This window comes from Helobdella robusta (assembly GCF_000326865.2).
Source record: "Helobdella robusta unplaced genomic scaffold HELROscaffold_66, whole genome shotgun sequence".
Classification (NCBI taxonomy): Eukaryota; Metazoa; Annelida; class Clitellata; order Rhynchobdellida; family Glossiphoniidae; genus Helobdella; species Helobdella robusta.
Window position 1 is genome coordinate 496,013 of NW_008705371.1, and position 14,857 is coordinate 510,869.

The 14,857-nt window shown below is 32.2% G+C and overlaps 2 protein-coding genes across 2 annotated transcripts; one reads left to right on the top strand and one right to left on the bottom strand.

The window, feature by feature from the left end:
• Positions 1 to 391: 391 nt before the first annotated feature.
• Positions 392 to 3,113, top strand: HELRODRAFT_157883 (hypothetical protein; the record flags this gene model as incomplete). The annotated part of the gene is made up of 5 exons (XM_009030246.1): positions 392 to 514; positions 1,705 to 1,836; positions 2,370 to 2,446; positions 2,610 to 2,700; positions 3,042 to 3,113. The coding sequence occupies 5 exons, from the start codon at positions 392 to 394 to the stop codon at positions 3,111 to 3,113; spliced, it is 495 nt and encodes a 164-aa protein (XP_009028494.1).
• Positions 3,114 to 8,783: 5,670 nt separating this feature from the next.
• Positions 8,784 to 10,108, bottom strand: HELRODRAFT_180969 (hypothetical protein; the record flags this gene model as incomplete). Its single annotated transcript, XM_009030247.1, has 3 exons — positions 8,784 to 8,837; positions 9,426 to 9,457; positions 9,667 to 10,108. 3 exons carry the CDS (start codon positions 10,106 to 10,108, stop codon positions 8,784 to 8,786), a joined length of 528 nt encoding a protein of 175 aa, XP_009028495.1.
• Positions 10,109 to 14,857: the final 4,749 nt, after the last annotated feature.

Here is a 14,857-nt window from a genome sequence, read left to right on the forward strand (position 1 = left end):
GTTTTAGATATTTTCAATTTTTGATAGAAATATTGTTGACTCTGGTTTCAATTAAAATTTAAAAGCGTAAGTCATGGTGAAGAACATTTGTTAAATAGATCGTTGATAAATTTAATTTATAAAAATTTTGTATAATTTTTCACAGACTTGAAATTTTATGCTTATTCGAATGTCTTGTTATTAATTTAATTTGAACGTTTTTCACTAGATTAGGACATTATCGATTAAGTTTGAACTTTATTATGATGATTCTGAATTATTCGATACTACGATCATTTTAACTGTCGGCAAGGGGTTCGCCCAAGCCGTTTCTCTTAAATAAATAAATATTAATGTTAAGTTGGGCTCATCGCTGATAAAATATTGGAGTTCGCTTTTCAACGTACACAAGATGGTTGACGAAGCAACACGAAAGCAGCTGTCATCAATTCCCCTGCTACAGACGAGGGCTGGTCCCAAAGATGGCGAACTGTGGGTGCAGAGGTTGAAGGAAGAATACCAAGCTCTCATCAAAGTTAATAAAAATAATTTATTAATTTGTTTTAACGTGAATGTCTTTTTTATGATGATGGCCAGACGGATCACAGTTACAATGAAATACAGTACATTGAAAAATTGAAATGAACGTAAGCCTACAAAAAATTATATTGTATGATCCCATAATGAATGTCTAGGAATAAAATTTACTTATTAAATTGTTATAGTTTAAGAAAAACACTTTATACTTTTACGATGTATCAATATCATCATAACTAATTACTAATTTAATTGATAAAATTAAATAAATTATTAATTTATTTATATAATAATAATTAATTAAAATAAATGAGGAAATGACTGGATAGACTAAAAATAAACTTTTCAACTAAAGTTCTAGATTTAGAGACTTGATTCTAAACTGACTACCTACTAAAAACTAAACTCTAAACTAAATAAATTGATTAAATTAAATTAAATTTTCTATTGTTGAAAATTTTGTGTTCAAATTAATTAAATTTAATTAAATGAAATAAAATATTTATTTTCTTGAATCTTGAACTTTCTATTTTCAACAGTTTAGCTTCTCTTGTATCTATGAATTTTTTCATTTATTAAATAAGTTCCAGAATGATAAAGATGAGTTTCTTTTAATTTTAGTTTTCATGTCATTATTTTACCCCAATCTATCTATATGATTATATTATCTGATATAAGATCTGTATTAATTGATTCAATTTATTTTTTCTCATTTCAGTAATAACATTAATTTTACTTCGTATTCATTTGTCATACAATGAAGGAATAATATACAAAATCAGTAAAATCAATCAAAATGTTAAGTAAATAACCAAATACAAACAGAATGCAATTGAGTTTTTTAATGTTTTTGACAAAAAGAGTGGTGAGCTGCTTGTAAGCACTGCTTTGGCATAATCAAAATCCTATGAAAAGGAATGCTTGCCCTCAGAAAATTGATTTCATACTGCAAGAAGTGCCACTTTACTGCCACATTTACTGGGAAGTGCCATTGCAAATAGAGTCCATTATGTGTTTTATTTTTACATTATAAAATTGTTTAACATTCAGTCTATTTCTTTTATTCTTGGTCTGATATCTTATGTAATTTAATTTTTGTATTGTTATTGTTAATTAATCCAATGTTTTATTAATTTATTCTAATATCTTAATTCTAACGTTATTTAATTCTTACACCAAAATTCAAAGTATGTTCAAAACAACAAAACAGCGGATAATGATTGGTTTCGATTGGAGTCGAACAAGGAAGGCACTCGTTGGTTTGGAAAGTGCTGGTACATTCATGAACTGCTCAAATATGAATTCGACATTGAATTTGATGTGAGATTTTATGAAAAAATTTCATTTAAATTTACTATTCTTTTCATTGGTTTCAATGTTGGTTGAAGCAGTGCAGTGATGGATCTAGGCAACTTTGAAAGGACATGATTTTTTTAAAAGTTTGACGATCAGGGGAGAATTTTCAATTTTCTGATGACCAGGGGAAATTTCTAATAAGAGTTGTTGATAGCCGGGGTTTTCAAATCAATTTTTTAATATATGTTTAAATTTTCAATGGGGTAATAATGTGGTCAAAGTGTTCACATAAATTTTTCCTCCAAAAACACCACTTTTTTCATGAAATCAATGACTTTTACTAACTTTTAACATGAACAACGTTCACATTAGGGGCACTCCCCGCCCCCTTAAATCCGTCACTGAAGCAATGCATATTTAACAATTCTTATGATGCATTGAATGTGTTCAGTTTAAACAATTTATTTTGAGATCTAATCATTAATTGGTTAAATGTACGCTCACCAAAATTATTTTACATTTGATAAATTACCTACCATAAATCTTTTATAACAAAGATTCCTGTCCTCTATCCAACCATTGCTCCAGAAATTGCCATTCCTGAGTTAGATGGCAAAACAGCTAAAATGTACAGGTAGTTGAATGCATTTGTAAATGTTAGTTTTTGTACATTTTTCAAGTAGTCACCAACTTGTATTTGATTCATTTAAATTCATTTGAATTATCAGATTTAAGTTTCATCACATGAGATCAATTCATTAATTGATGACTCATTTAAATTGTGTGTTTTAAAACAGAGGTGGCAAAATATGTCTGACTGAGCACTTCAAACCACTGTGGGCTCGAAACGTTCCCAAGTTTGGAATCGGCCATGCCATGGCACTTGGGGTAATTAATTTTATAATTGATTTATTTGTATTATTAATTAGATATGTGTTGTTGATTAATAAGCAAGAATAAGTAGTTTATTAGAACTGTATTAATAATAATTATGACATTATTTGGTTAAACAGTATTGATTATCTTAGTAATTTCTCAAATATATTAAATTAGGCAATTAAAGTATTGGATTATAATTGTTCAGTATGCATTTAATGTGAATGAATTAATAATTTAAAACCTAATTAAATAAATGAAAGAGATATAAAATTAAAAAATTTCTGTATAAACGATCCGAAATTAAGTGATGAATATTATTATAACAAGTAAATGACCATAATATTTTGAAGCTGGGACCATGGCTGGCGGTTGAAATTCCAGACCTCATCAGCAAGGGACTGGTCAAGCACAAACAGACCTAACAGTTCAATTCAACTGTTGACTTATTTAGGACAAAACTTTTTTATTTCATTTCAACTTCTGACCAACGTAGTTTTTTACAAATAACCAGTTGATAATTCCACCAAAATTTGGTTTATTGCAATCCAAACAGTTATTTTGAACAAAATAAATGAAAATTTTACCTAAATAATTTAATTTGAATAATTTACTCTGAAAATTTTAAGTGTGTTTTATTTGTTTCATCATGATGTATAAATCCAAATTATATTGAAAAAATTATATGATAGAAAAATATAGTTTTATCAATGCTTCCATTAAATTTTTCAACTAAAATACTCAATTGAAACAAACTAAAATGAATAATAATAACAATAATCAATTATATGTCTCTAAATACATTGCCGATGTGGAGCTTAAACAAAAATTCAATTACACATCAATGTTTGAAATCAACAATCTAAATAAAAATCAATTTCTTGATTATTGTAAGCACATGTACAAATAAATATAAACGTTCTGCTATATATATATATATATATATATATATATATATATATATATATATATAGCACACAAAAGCAAGGTTGTTTCAAAAAATATGTATTGTTGATGATTGACGTGTATATATATATATATATATATATATATATCAATTTTATTCTTGATTTAAACTAATTTTATCCAAATGCTCAATAGCCTTTGTTTGAAAAAAAACAACTGTAATCAGCACATGCAAATGTATAAATTATATATATTATATATATGTATATTGTACGTTAGTTAGTGAAAGCTCATAATATTAATAAATCGTCATTACATTTTAAGAATAGCCGAATGAATGAATTGAAATATAAAAATGAAATCGACGTTATATAGAGGCACTGCAGAGGATAGATAACTAACTAACTGATCGTCTGATGATTCCGAGGCAACACCAACACGTTACTCCAGTAACAGGTTACTGGAGTAACAGGTTACTCCAGTTACATGTTACTTTATTAATGTAGTATGGGAAATAATAAAAGTGGTTGCAGCTACGATATTTTATGGTAACCTTATAAAATAGTTGTGTAGTGGTAATATGATGAACGTTGCAGTTTATTATTACTTCATTTACGACTTATCCAAAGAGCCCAGTTGTAAAAAAGAATTTTAAAAAATTGAACCTGCAACAACGTAAAGTAACAGGCACGTACGTACCCCTAATGTATTATAATAGAGGATGAAACCACACAGCGAGACGATGTTATCAAACAAAGAGTTCGAAATCATAGGAACGTTTATTGTGGCGTTGCTGTGAATAGTAAAAAATATATGCATTGAAATGATAAGATGATGGTGGCGATATATTGATAATATCAATATTTTATTACTTATCAGTGATGACTGTGTATAAGATTGTATGTAAAATGTAAAAATTTAAAAAGCCTCGTTCATTAATGTAAATACAAGCTAATTAATATTAATTAATTTTGAAAATGCAATGCAGTCAAAAAGCTTACATTTTGACATCCCTACAAAACAATCTGGCGAAATAAATTTGGAATTTTGAGCGGGAATAACGTATTGAAGCAAAAAAAAGAGCCGTTATACATGAAACTATCAGCGAATATGCCATTAATCAAATTCAGACGTATGTGGTTATAAATATAGTAATAATAATTATAACAACAACAATAATAACGATGATGATATAGTACCAGTAAATTGGTTGTCGTTGATGATGACAACAACAACAAAAACAAAAGTCATATATACAATACATTGTACGTTACTCGCTCAAAACCAACAAAAATAACACTGGATAAAATTCAACGAAGCATTATTATTTTTTGTTTAGTTGGTTATAATCATTGATGTGCTCCTTTAATGGGCAAGTTGACGTTTCAACTGACTTGGTTCAAATTTAAAAATTTTAATTGGACAAAATGGAAAGAAAGAGGGTGGATCAATTAGTTGATGGATGGAGAAGGAGAAATAAAAGAATGAAATATTTTTGTACAGATGCACGGCATTTGTGATCCTCGAGGCCATCATCATCATCATCATCTGCAACACATCCAATTTTAAAGCACAATTTCGTTATCTTCATCATCATCATCACAATCATGAAATCTCACCATTATCATGACCATTATTGCATTCATCATCACTATAACCATTATCATCACTATTACCATCATCATCATCATCACTCTTACCATCATCATCATCATCACTCTTACCATCATCATCATCACTATTACCATCGTCATCATCACTTCATAATGACATTTCATAACGCAAAGCAAAATTCGACCGACAACCATGGTATAATAGATTCATCTAGTTATCGTTACATTATAATTATCATGATTATTATTATTATTTACAGAAATAGTTGCATTGTAGTGCCAGGCTACTGTACGTTGCTGGCAGTCCTCATCTGTTTCCTTGTTTTGTAGCCTTTGAAGTTGGCCTGTATTTTTGTGGCCGCTGTGTTCTCGTCGTATTTCAATTCATGGTGTTGTTGTGGTTCGTGTTGTTGTTGCTGTTGGTGGTGGTCATCTACAACCACTGGCTCAGGCATCACTTGTGGGGGCTGTGCGTCATGATGATGACGTTAGTGAGTAGGATTATGATAATGATGATAGTTGTAAGATTGAGACGATGATGAGGCGATGGATGTGAGTAAGATTAAGCTGATGATGATAGCGGTTATGAAGATGTTAAACTCAAACAGAAATACAGAAATAAAGATGAATTTATGTCAGAAATACAGCAGAAATACTCTAATGGCAACATAGAATACAAATACCAACAACTTTTCGGTCTATATCAACAATTTTCAACTGTGACAATACAAATTACGAATATCAGCACTGACCATACAAACAACCACACAAACGACAAACACTTCTTACAGCGGCGAGACAAGCAGCTTCAGTTTCAAGTCTGCTGTTCCTGGAAAAAAATTGGTTCATTTAAAAATTTATTAAATGAAAATACTCGAAATATGAAGATTGAATAATGACAGATATGCAAATATTGACAAGTAAATTCTAACAAAGTTCTCATGCACCCAAGCAGAATATAAAAAAATTTCATCGTTTGATTTGATGAATGTCTATCAAACCTTTTAGTATGATGTTCATACAATATTCAACATACAAAATGGATCTAATTATATTTTTGGCTGCTATTATCATCCTGAACATTATGTATCACCATCATCACCAATAACAATCATTAATAATCATTATTATCTACTAGTATTTATCATTCAAGCCATCATCTGCATCATCATCATAGAAATGGCCATCAATGTTATAGACATTGAATTAAATCACAGACAGACAGGCGGACAGACGCAACATGATACAACAAAACACAACAAAACATAACATATGTTGCATTTGCGGCCAAGGTCTTCTGTTTAAATAAATCAACACATATATTATACACACACACACGCAAATGTAGGCAGAAGCATACAAACTTGCATCAACAACATCATACATCAGCTCTACCTACACAAACGTGCACGCACACACACACACACACACACACACACACACACACACACACACACACACACACACACACACGTGTACGCTGTAACGAGTACTTCACATCTCACATTTTATAACGCATAACTTGCCATGATTCATTAAATTAATTTTTTGTATATTTAAAATGCAAAATGCACAGTACCCAAACAAAAGCTCTCCCTCTCTCTCTTTCCTTTTCTCTCTCTGCTATTTTGCATCACCTAACATTTCTATCTCCCCCCCCCCCCCCCCCGATAAACATTTTTTATGATTCATTGTTGAGAATGCATCAGCATCCTGTTTAAAAGTAACATTAATTAATAGGGCAAAATGTTGGTGGGGCATTTACTATTGGAATGTTTGTGTTAGTCAGCTAGCTGGTAGGTTGTGCTGATTTGACTGGTTGGTTGGTTGTGCTGATTTGATTGGTTGGTTGTGCTGATTTGACTGGTTGGTTGGTTGTGCTGATTTGATTGGTTGTTAGGTTGTGCTGATTTGATTGATTGGTTGGTTGGTTGTGCTGATTTGATTGGTTGTCTATCACATGTTGAATAATCACCAATGAATGCATTACTGCCATGTCATAAGTGTGCTTGCTGTTAATTTTTGTGTTGCCATCTCATTTTTTATTAATAACAATGATACTTGTGATGATAATAATAACGTTAATAATAATGATAACGGTGATAAAAAAAAACATGAATTAAATTCTTATTGTCGTAACCTACCCAACCTCTCCTTAGTATTTTTACAAACATTCAATTCTGCATGGGCCACTGTAATAATCACAATCACCGTGAACATCATGATAATCACCCTCATCATCATCATCATCATCCTCACAGCTATCACCATCACCGTCATTCAGAAGATCATAAATAAGACCGACTTCAAGTTGTGGACCCTCTTCCTGTCGAGATATCCTCTGATGCCGGCCTGGATTTTTACAGCTGCCTTCTCCTGTGAGGCACGGGAATGTTTCAGCGGCTGCTGGGGCATTTGTGTGTGTGTTTGTATGTGTATGTGTTTGTGTGTGTGCGTGCGTATATATGTACACATATGAATATGTATATATGTTTATAACAGTACATTCGTTATGGTTTATATATGTGTTTGTGTGTGTATATATATATATATATATATATATATATATATATATATATATATATATATATATATATATGTGTGTGTGTGTGTGTGTGTGTGTGTGTGTGTGTGTGTGTGTACAAGAATATCCTTGATGAAGTGTGTTTTTAAGCAATAACCGATCCAAATATTTGACATTTGGTTGCAATTGCAAGGCATCAAACATTCTTATGTGAGTTAATATAGCTTTCCATAATTGAACATGTCACATGAACACTGAACAATCGGTCAGAAGTATGCAACATAATTAATTTGTATCGAAGCAACTAATTGATGTAGCAAAGAATTAATTGCGGCCACATTTCTGAAAATAATTACTAACATATATATATACAAACAATTAATTCTATTAATTTAATTACCATGATATAACATAACATAATACAATACAACAAAACATAACAACTTGCACATGCAACTTAACGCAACAACAATTAAACATTAAAACATCAAAATGACTAGATGATTGAGGTAACTCCAACCAATCACTGAAGCACCTGGACATTCTTCGGGCAGATACCCCTTATACTTAGCAGGCACCTATCTTAGTTAGAATCACCATCCACTCAACTTTTACAGAACGTTCAACAACAGATACAACAGTGTTTCAATAACTTATGCCTGCCTACCTACCTACCTGACGTCACGTCAAGAGATTAATAAATTTAAATCGAATTATTGAAGAAAAAAAAAATTCAAAAATAAATTAATAAATTTAAATCGAATTATTGAAGAAAAAAAAAATTCAAACATTTAATCAAATTCAAAAGTAATGAATTTGAATTATGAATGAATCATGCATAATTCTGTATATACATATTTTGGTACGAGGTTTTCGCTTAAGCAAATTTCGTTAAAAATTGTTGCACATTTAGCATTTATTAACATTTATTTATTCTGTATATACTGGAGAAAATTCAGATATATTAGAGGCCTGCTTCCATATAAAGCAAGTATGAAAAGCTAGTTAGCTATCTGTAAGTTTAGTTGTTTACAACCACAGCAATCCTTAATTTAACACACGAGGTGCACTATTATGAAGTAGGCTACATCTTTCCGTTTTTGCGTCTAAGTGTGAGTGTAAACATGCGTGTGTGCTATGTGCGAGTAACTGAACTGTACGTACGTATGTACGTATACACGTTTGTATATGTGCGTATGTACTCATGTGCAAAACATTTAATACGAGTTCGTGCATTTCAAATCAAAAATGATATGGTGAATTTTTTGTAAGGTTGAATAAAAAATGAAACACTATATAAAGACCAAGCCATGAAATACGAAACTACTGTTCTTCACCTAGTACACATCAAGTAAAAATACTGGCATTAAGATATCCTACAATTACTCCTAAAAAACCACCAGGCCTGGCACCACTACCAATTACTGCAACTACATAATCGCTACCACGCTGTATAATTACTCATATTACTACTGCCATCTAATTAAGAATCGCCACTACTACCACAACTTTTCCCAATGGTACCACTACTACTACCACTTTTACTACTACTACTACTAATACTACCACTACTAATAATAATAATAAATAACAATAACAAGGATGTTATTATTGCTACTACTACTACAGCTACTGCTACCCAACTATTATTACAGGTAGAAAACTATTACTAATGAAATAATGAAAACCCCAACCTGTTCATCTGTTATGGGCGATGGGGCAGGTCCTGTGTGGGGCATACAATCAATCATTTATTCAAATGTCATCGTTGTCACCATCACAGCATCGTCATCGTCACCATCGTCGTCATCCAAAACGCAATAAATCATCATCATCATCATCATCATCATTCTTATTATCATCAAACCCATGCCTGTAAACAGCAATATTTATCTTTTTCGTCGTCATCATCATCATTATCCTCATCATCATCACCTTTCTTGATGGGCATGATACTTCCATCATGCCCTACAACGTGCACCCCCTTCTCGTTGACCACGACCTCCCCGACATCCCCCGCTGCATTTCTGTCGCTACTGGACGCGCTGACTCTCACGCCACTGTTGCCGTTGACGATGAAGGCACTGCTTTCTGTCCTGATGTTCACGTCGTCCGTCAGCTTTTTGCTGTTTTCTCGAACGCCTGTCCTCAGCTTGGCGTCATCTTCGTCGACGTCTTCATCAATGAAGGGGATTCCGTCTGGGGCCTGGAAGGATTTGTTGGCTCCAGGAATTTGAATGGGGTCCGTTGAGTTCTTGTCGGTTGTTGGCTTCTTTGCTGACGTGTCTTCTTTCGTGATCTGACCGTTTTGCGCTGCTTGTCCTTTCACGTCTTCTAAACTTTTCGTGCGTTTTGGTTTGCTCGATGTGCAGCCCATCGTTCGATGTTGTTGTTGGTGATGTTGTTGTTGGTGATGTTATCGTTGGTGATGTCGTTGTTTGTTGTTGGAGGGCAGCGAAAACTTTGTCGTCGTTTGTACTTAGTGCGTGCAGTGGTGATAAATTATTCTTTGATCAATAGAAATGTTCCTTACCTCTGAAATAGATAGATGACAATGTTGTTGAATCACTTTAACCAAACAGCAGAGCAATTGTGACGGTCACAACAGTAATTAAGTACTTATTATCAATCTTAATGGCAGTAGTAGACATAGAAACAACAGCCCCAATGTTGAAGTTTAATGACGACGACAGGCAAATAACCTGACAGTGCAACTATTGAATTGTAATTAAACAACTATTTTACTGGTTACTAGCTCCTTAAATTTAAAAGCTGTTTAAAACAATATCAGTAGCAACAGCTACCACAATCACGAGTAACAACAACGTCAAATGACTTTGTAATAAAGTCAAACTTTTGTGTCTCACGAGTTCAACAACTGAATGTATTTCCAAAATGCAACGACATTTTAGATGGTTTTAATATGGAAAATAAAAGCTTGTTAAGCTTTTTTAAAATAAAAATTATTTAAAATTAACTTTATTTCTCTTAAATTAATTACAATTATTTAAAATAACTTGAAGAAATTACTCAGTTGAAAATTATTACATATTATATTTATTTATCTATGTAATTATGAACGTTCTATAAACTTAAAATCTAGTATAGTACGGAAAGCAAACAGCATACAATACTGACAGAGGAACACAGTACGATCAGTTCAACTTTATCAAGTTGTTTACAATTCAAATAAGATTAAACGCTGGTGAATGGATCTATGTGGCATGTGCATAAGACACTACAGTAAAAGTCCTCTAGAGCGGGACCCTAAAGAACGGACAGATAAGAGTAACGGACAGTATTGCTTGGCACGGAACCGTTTTGCATGTTAAATAGACCCTAAAGAACGGACATTTTAAAGGAACGAACTACGGACAGGGTTTTAAGTACAAATTGACTTTTATGTCTTAAAGAGCGGACAATTTATAACAAAAACACATGGAATATTTGATAAAATGCACCATCTAATTTGAATATTTGTATCGCGGTCGTGTTGATAAACTGTTGTGTAATAATGAAGTCGACTCTGCGAAAAAAATTTTTCAACTTGGAAGAAAAAATGCTGGTGGTGAAAAAATTAAATGATGGAGTTAGCATACGAAAAATTGCTGAAGAATTTAGTTGCGGAAAAACTCAAATTGCAAATATTCGTGAAAATAAAGAATCTGTAAAAAGGCAGTGGGAAGCGGGAGTGCCGAGTAAGAATAAAACGTTGAAAAGACGAAAAACGGATTTTGAAGAGATCAATTTTAAATTGTTTGAATGGTTTTCTGAAGCTCGGTCAAAGAATCTGCCAGTTAGTGGACCAATGGTGAAGGTTAGAGTTCTTTAAACAAAATTTTACCTTACCACCTTTTTAAAAATAGGGAAAATAAAAAATTTATTTTGTTTTTTTCTAACCTTCTTTATTATTGTTAGGAAAAAGCTATTGTTATTGCTGTAGACTGTATCGGCTGTAAAAATTTCATGGCATCAACTGGTTGGCTAAGAAGTTGGCAGAAGCAGTTTGGGATAATATTTGTACAACTTGCTGGTGAAGCTGCTGATGTTGATGAAAAAATAGTTGATGATTGGAAAAAAAGGCTTCCTGAGATTACATCTGGATTCTTACCTGAAAATATATTCAATGCAGATGAGACAGGTCTTTATTATCGCAGTTTACCACAACGTTCACTTGTTTTGAAATCTGATAAAAGGAAAGGCATCAAGACAGCCAAAAAAAGAATAACTGTTCTTTTAGCTTGCTCTCAGACAGGGGAAAAATTGCCACCTTTGGTCATTGGCTATGCAGAAAATCCTCGATGTTTTAAAGGTTAAAATTTCAGATGACATTTTCAAAACTATAAAAAAATTTCAACTGATTAATTTTATCTATAGCCTTGAAAAAAAACAGTTCACCTGTGATGTATCGCTGGAACAAAAGGGCATGGATGACTGCCAGATTATTTTTAGAGTGGTACCAAATCTTAAACAATAAAATGCAAATAAAAGGTTTGGCGTTTAAATTAAATATATAAATATTTTTTATACTTATCTAATTAACACATTTTTTTAGGAAGAAAGATCCTTCTCTTTGTTGATAATTGTTCTGCTCATCCAGAGATTTCCATGTCAAATGTTATCGTTAAGTATTTACCACCAAAAACAACGTCATGCTTGCAGCCATTAGATGCTGGCATAATTTCACAAATTAAAGCTATTTATAGGAAAAAGTTATTGAGACATGTTTCGACAGACATGGAAGAAGCAGATACAGCACAAGAACTAGCAAAATCTGTTAACCTATTAGATGCAATTAATTGGTTGGATGTGGCATGGAGAAATGTTAATCCTACTTCAATCACAAAATGTTTTAATAAGTGTGGTTTTGGAATAGGAGAAAATATAGATACAGATGTGCAGCTGATTGAAGCTGATCCTACCATAACCAGACTTTTGGGTTCTGTTACTTGGGAGAATTTTGTAACCATGGATAACAATGATGACTCAATCCATAGCCCACAAAGTTCTGAAAATCATGAAAAATTTGAAGTCCAAGATGATGAAGAGGAAGAAGAGGCTCCAGTCCAAGAAGTTTCTACAAAGATGGCATTACAATGTGCCCGGAAGCTAACTTCCTATTCGATACATATGGGCAATAGAGAATTGTTACAATTTTCTGAGAACATTGAAAATATTTTAGAAATTGAATTGTTAAAAACAAAATGTTTTGGCAAACAGACAACTATGAATGATTTTCTTCCATAACAATATTAAAAACGTGTTGTTTTATTTTAATTTTTTATGTAGTATATCAAAAAAGATTTTGATGTTGAGTCTTGAGGAGAGGACAGTTAAGAGGAGAGGACAGTTTGGTCATTACCCAATGGTGTCCTCTCTAGACGACTTTTACTGTATTAGTGTAAGGTAAGGCATGTATGAATGAATATGCATGTGCGTATAAATGGGTTAGGTACCAGCCATGATCAATCAACCAACCAATCAATCAGCCAATCAATCAATCAATCAACCAATGAAACCAACCAACCAATTAATCAATCAACCAACCAATTAATCAATCAACCAACCAACCAATCAATCAATTGAACAGACTGACAGACAAAAAAAAAGCAGAAAAAATTGAAAAGCATTTTCACAAAGACTTGAGACATCCCACTCGGTAACATGACAATTGCATAGGTGTATGTGACTGTGTTGTTGATGATGACGATGATGATGTAAATAATGATGATGATGATGTTGGTGTCCTTCGCGATGATGATGATCACGATTTAAATAAATTTTCTTCGACCATTAAATAATTTGGTAAAAGTAACAGAGCATTTCATACATTCAGAACAATACAAGTGTTGTTACCTAGAATGTAAAAATTAATAAGCTCTATAATATTTATTTATGTTACCGACTGACTGACTGACTGACTGACTGAATGAATGAATGAATGAGAGACAGCCATTAAAAACATTTCACAGAAATACTTCTAAACAGTATAATACGGAAACAGTGATGATGATGATGATACGGTGGGTGATGAAGGAAATAAGTGTGATGATAAATAAATGATCATTTATTGAATTATATGATGAAATTAACGACGTGTAACATATAACAAACATAACACTCGAATACGATGATGAAAACAACGATAATGATGATGATGATGATGACAATGTCGATGATAATAACGATGACGATGTTGACAACGATGATGATAACAACAATGCACATGACAACAGTAGCACATGAATATGACTAATAAAAACCCCATTGATGATGACTACGACGATGATGATGATGATAATGATAATAATAATAATAATGAGAGACAACACAGTGGATGTACAATGATATCATGAGATAAATGTGCCTGTTGGATGCAACGAACATGAAGACAAATGGGGCTGCCTGCTTATAAAATAATGACAGAGATTTTCTGCAAATAGCTATTAAAAAAAGTGGAAGATGATGATAATTATTTGGAAAGAATGATGATGATGTGAAAAGAATGGTGATGATGATGTGGAAAGAATGATGATGATGTGAAAAGAATGATGGTAATACGGATAGGCAAAATGGTATGATGTGATAATGGAATTGGTGATCTGGTTGACGTCAAAGAGATTGGTGATTGATATAAGAGCAATGATATAATGCTGAAAATGATGATGATACAAGCATGCAACTGTAATGATTATAAATAAATAACTCAAACCACGAACCATTCATCATCGCCATCTTGACATTAATTCATCTATTTCTTAAAAAAAATAGCAAAAATGCTAAAGAACATTAATCATAAAATTTCAAAAATGTGGAAAAATTATTTGAAAAATTGTTGTAGATAAAATTTTTACTAAAGAATCTCTGTTAACATCTAATTCATTTCATAGGCGTTGATCACTTAAAACTAAAATAACAAAAAGCTATCTGATAAATAAGCAAATAGTTCATGTGTATATATATTAGGTTGGTTACAACGCTATATGTAAAAAAAATGTTGAAATCTTATCGGGGGAACCTCCTAAATTGTGCCACTTGACTAAAAAATGACATTTGTAAAGTTTTAGCTCAATTGGATAATGCTAACCCGTGCCTCATCGAGGTGAAATTTCGAAAAATCGAAAAT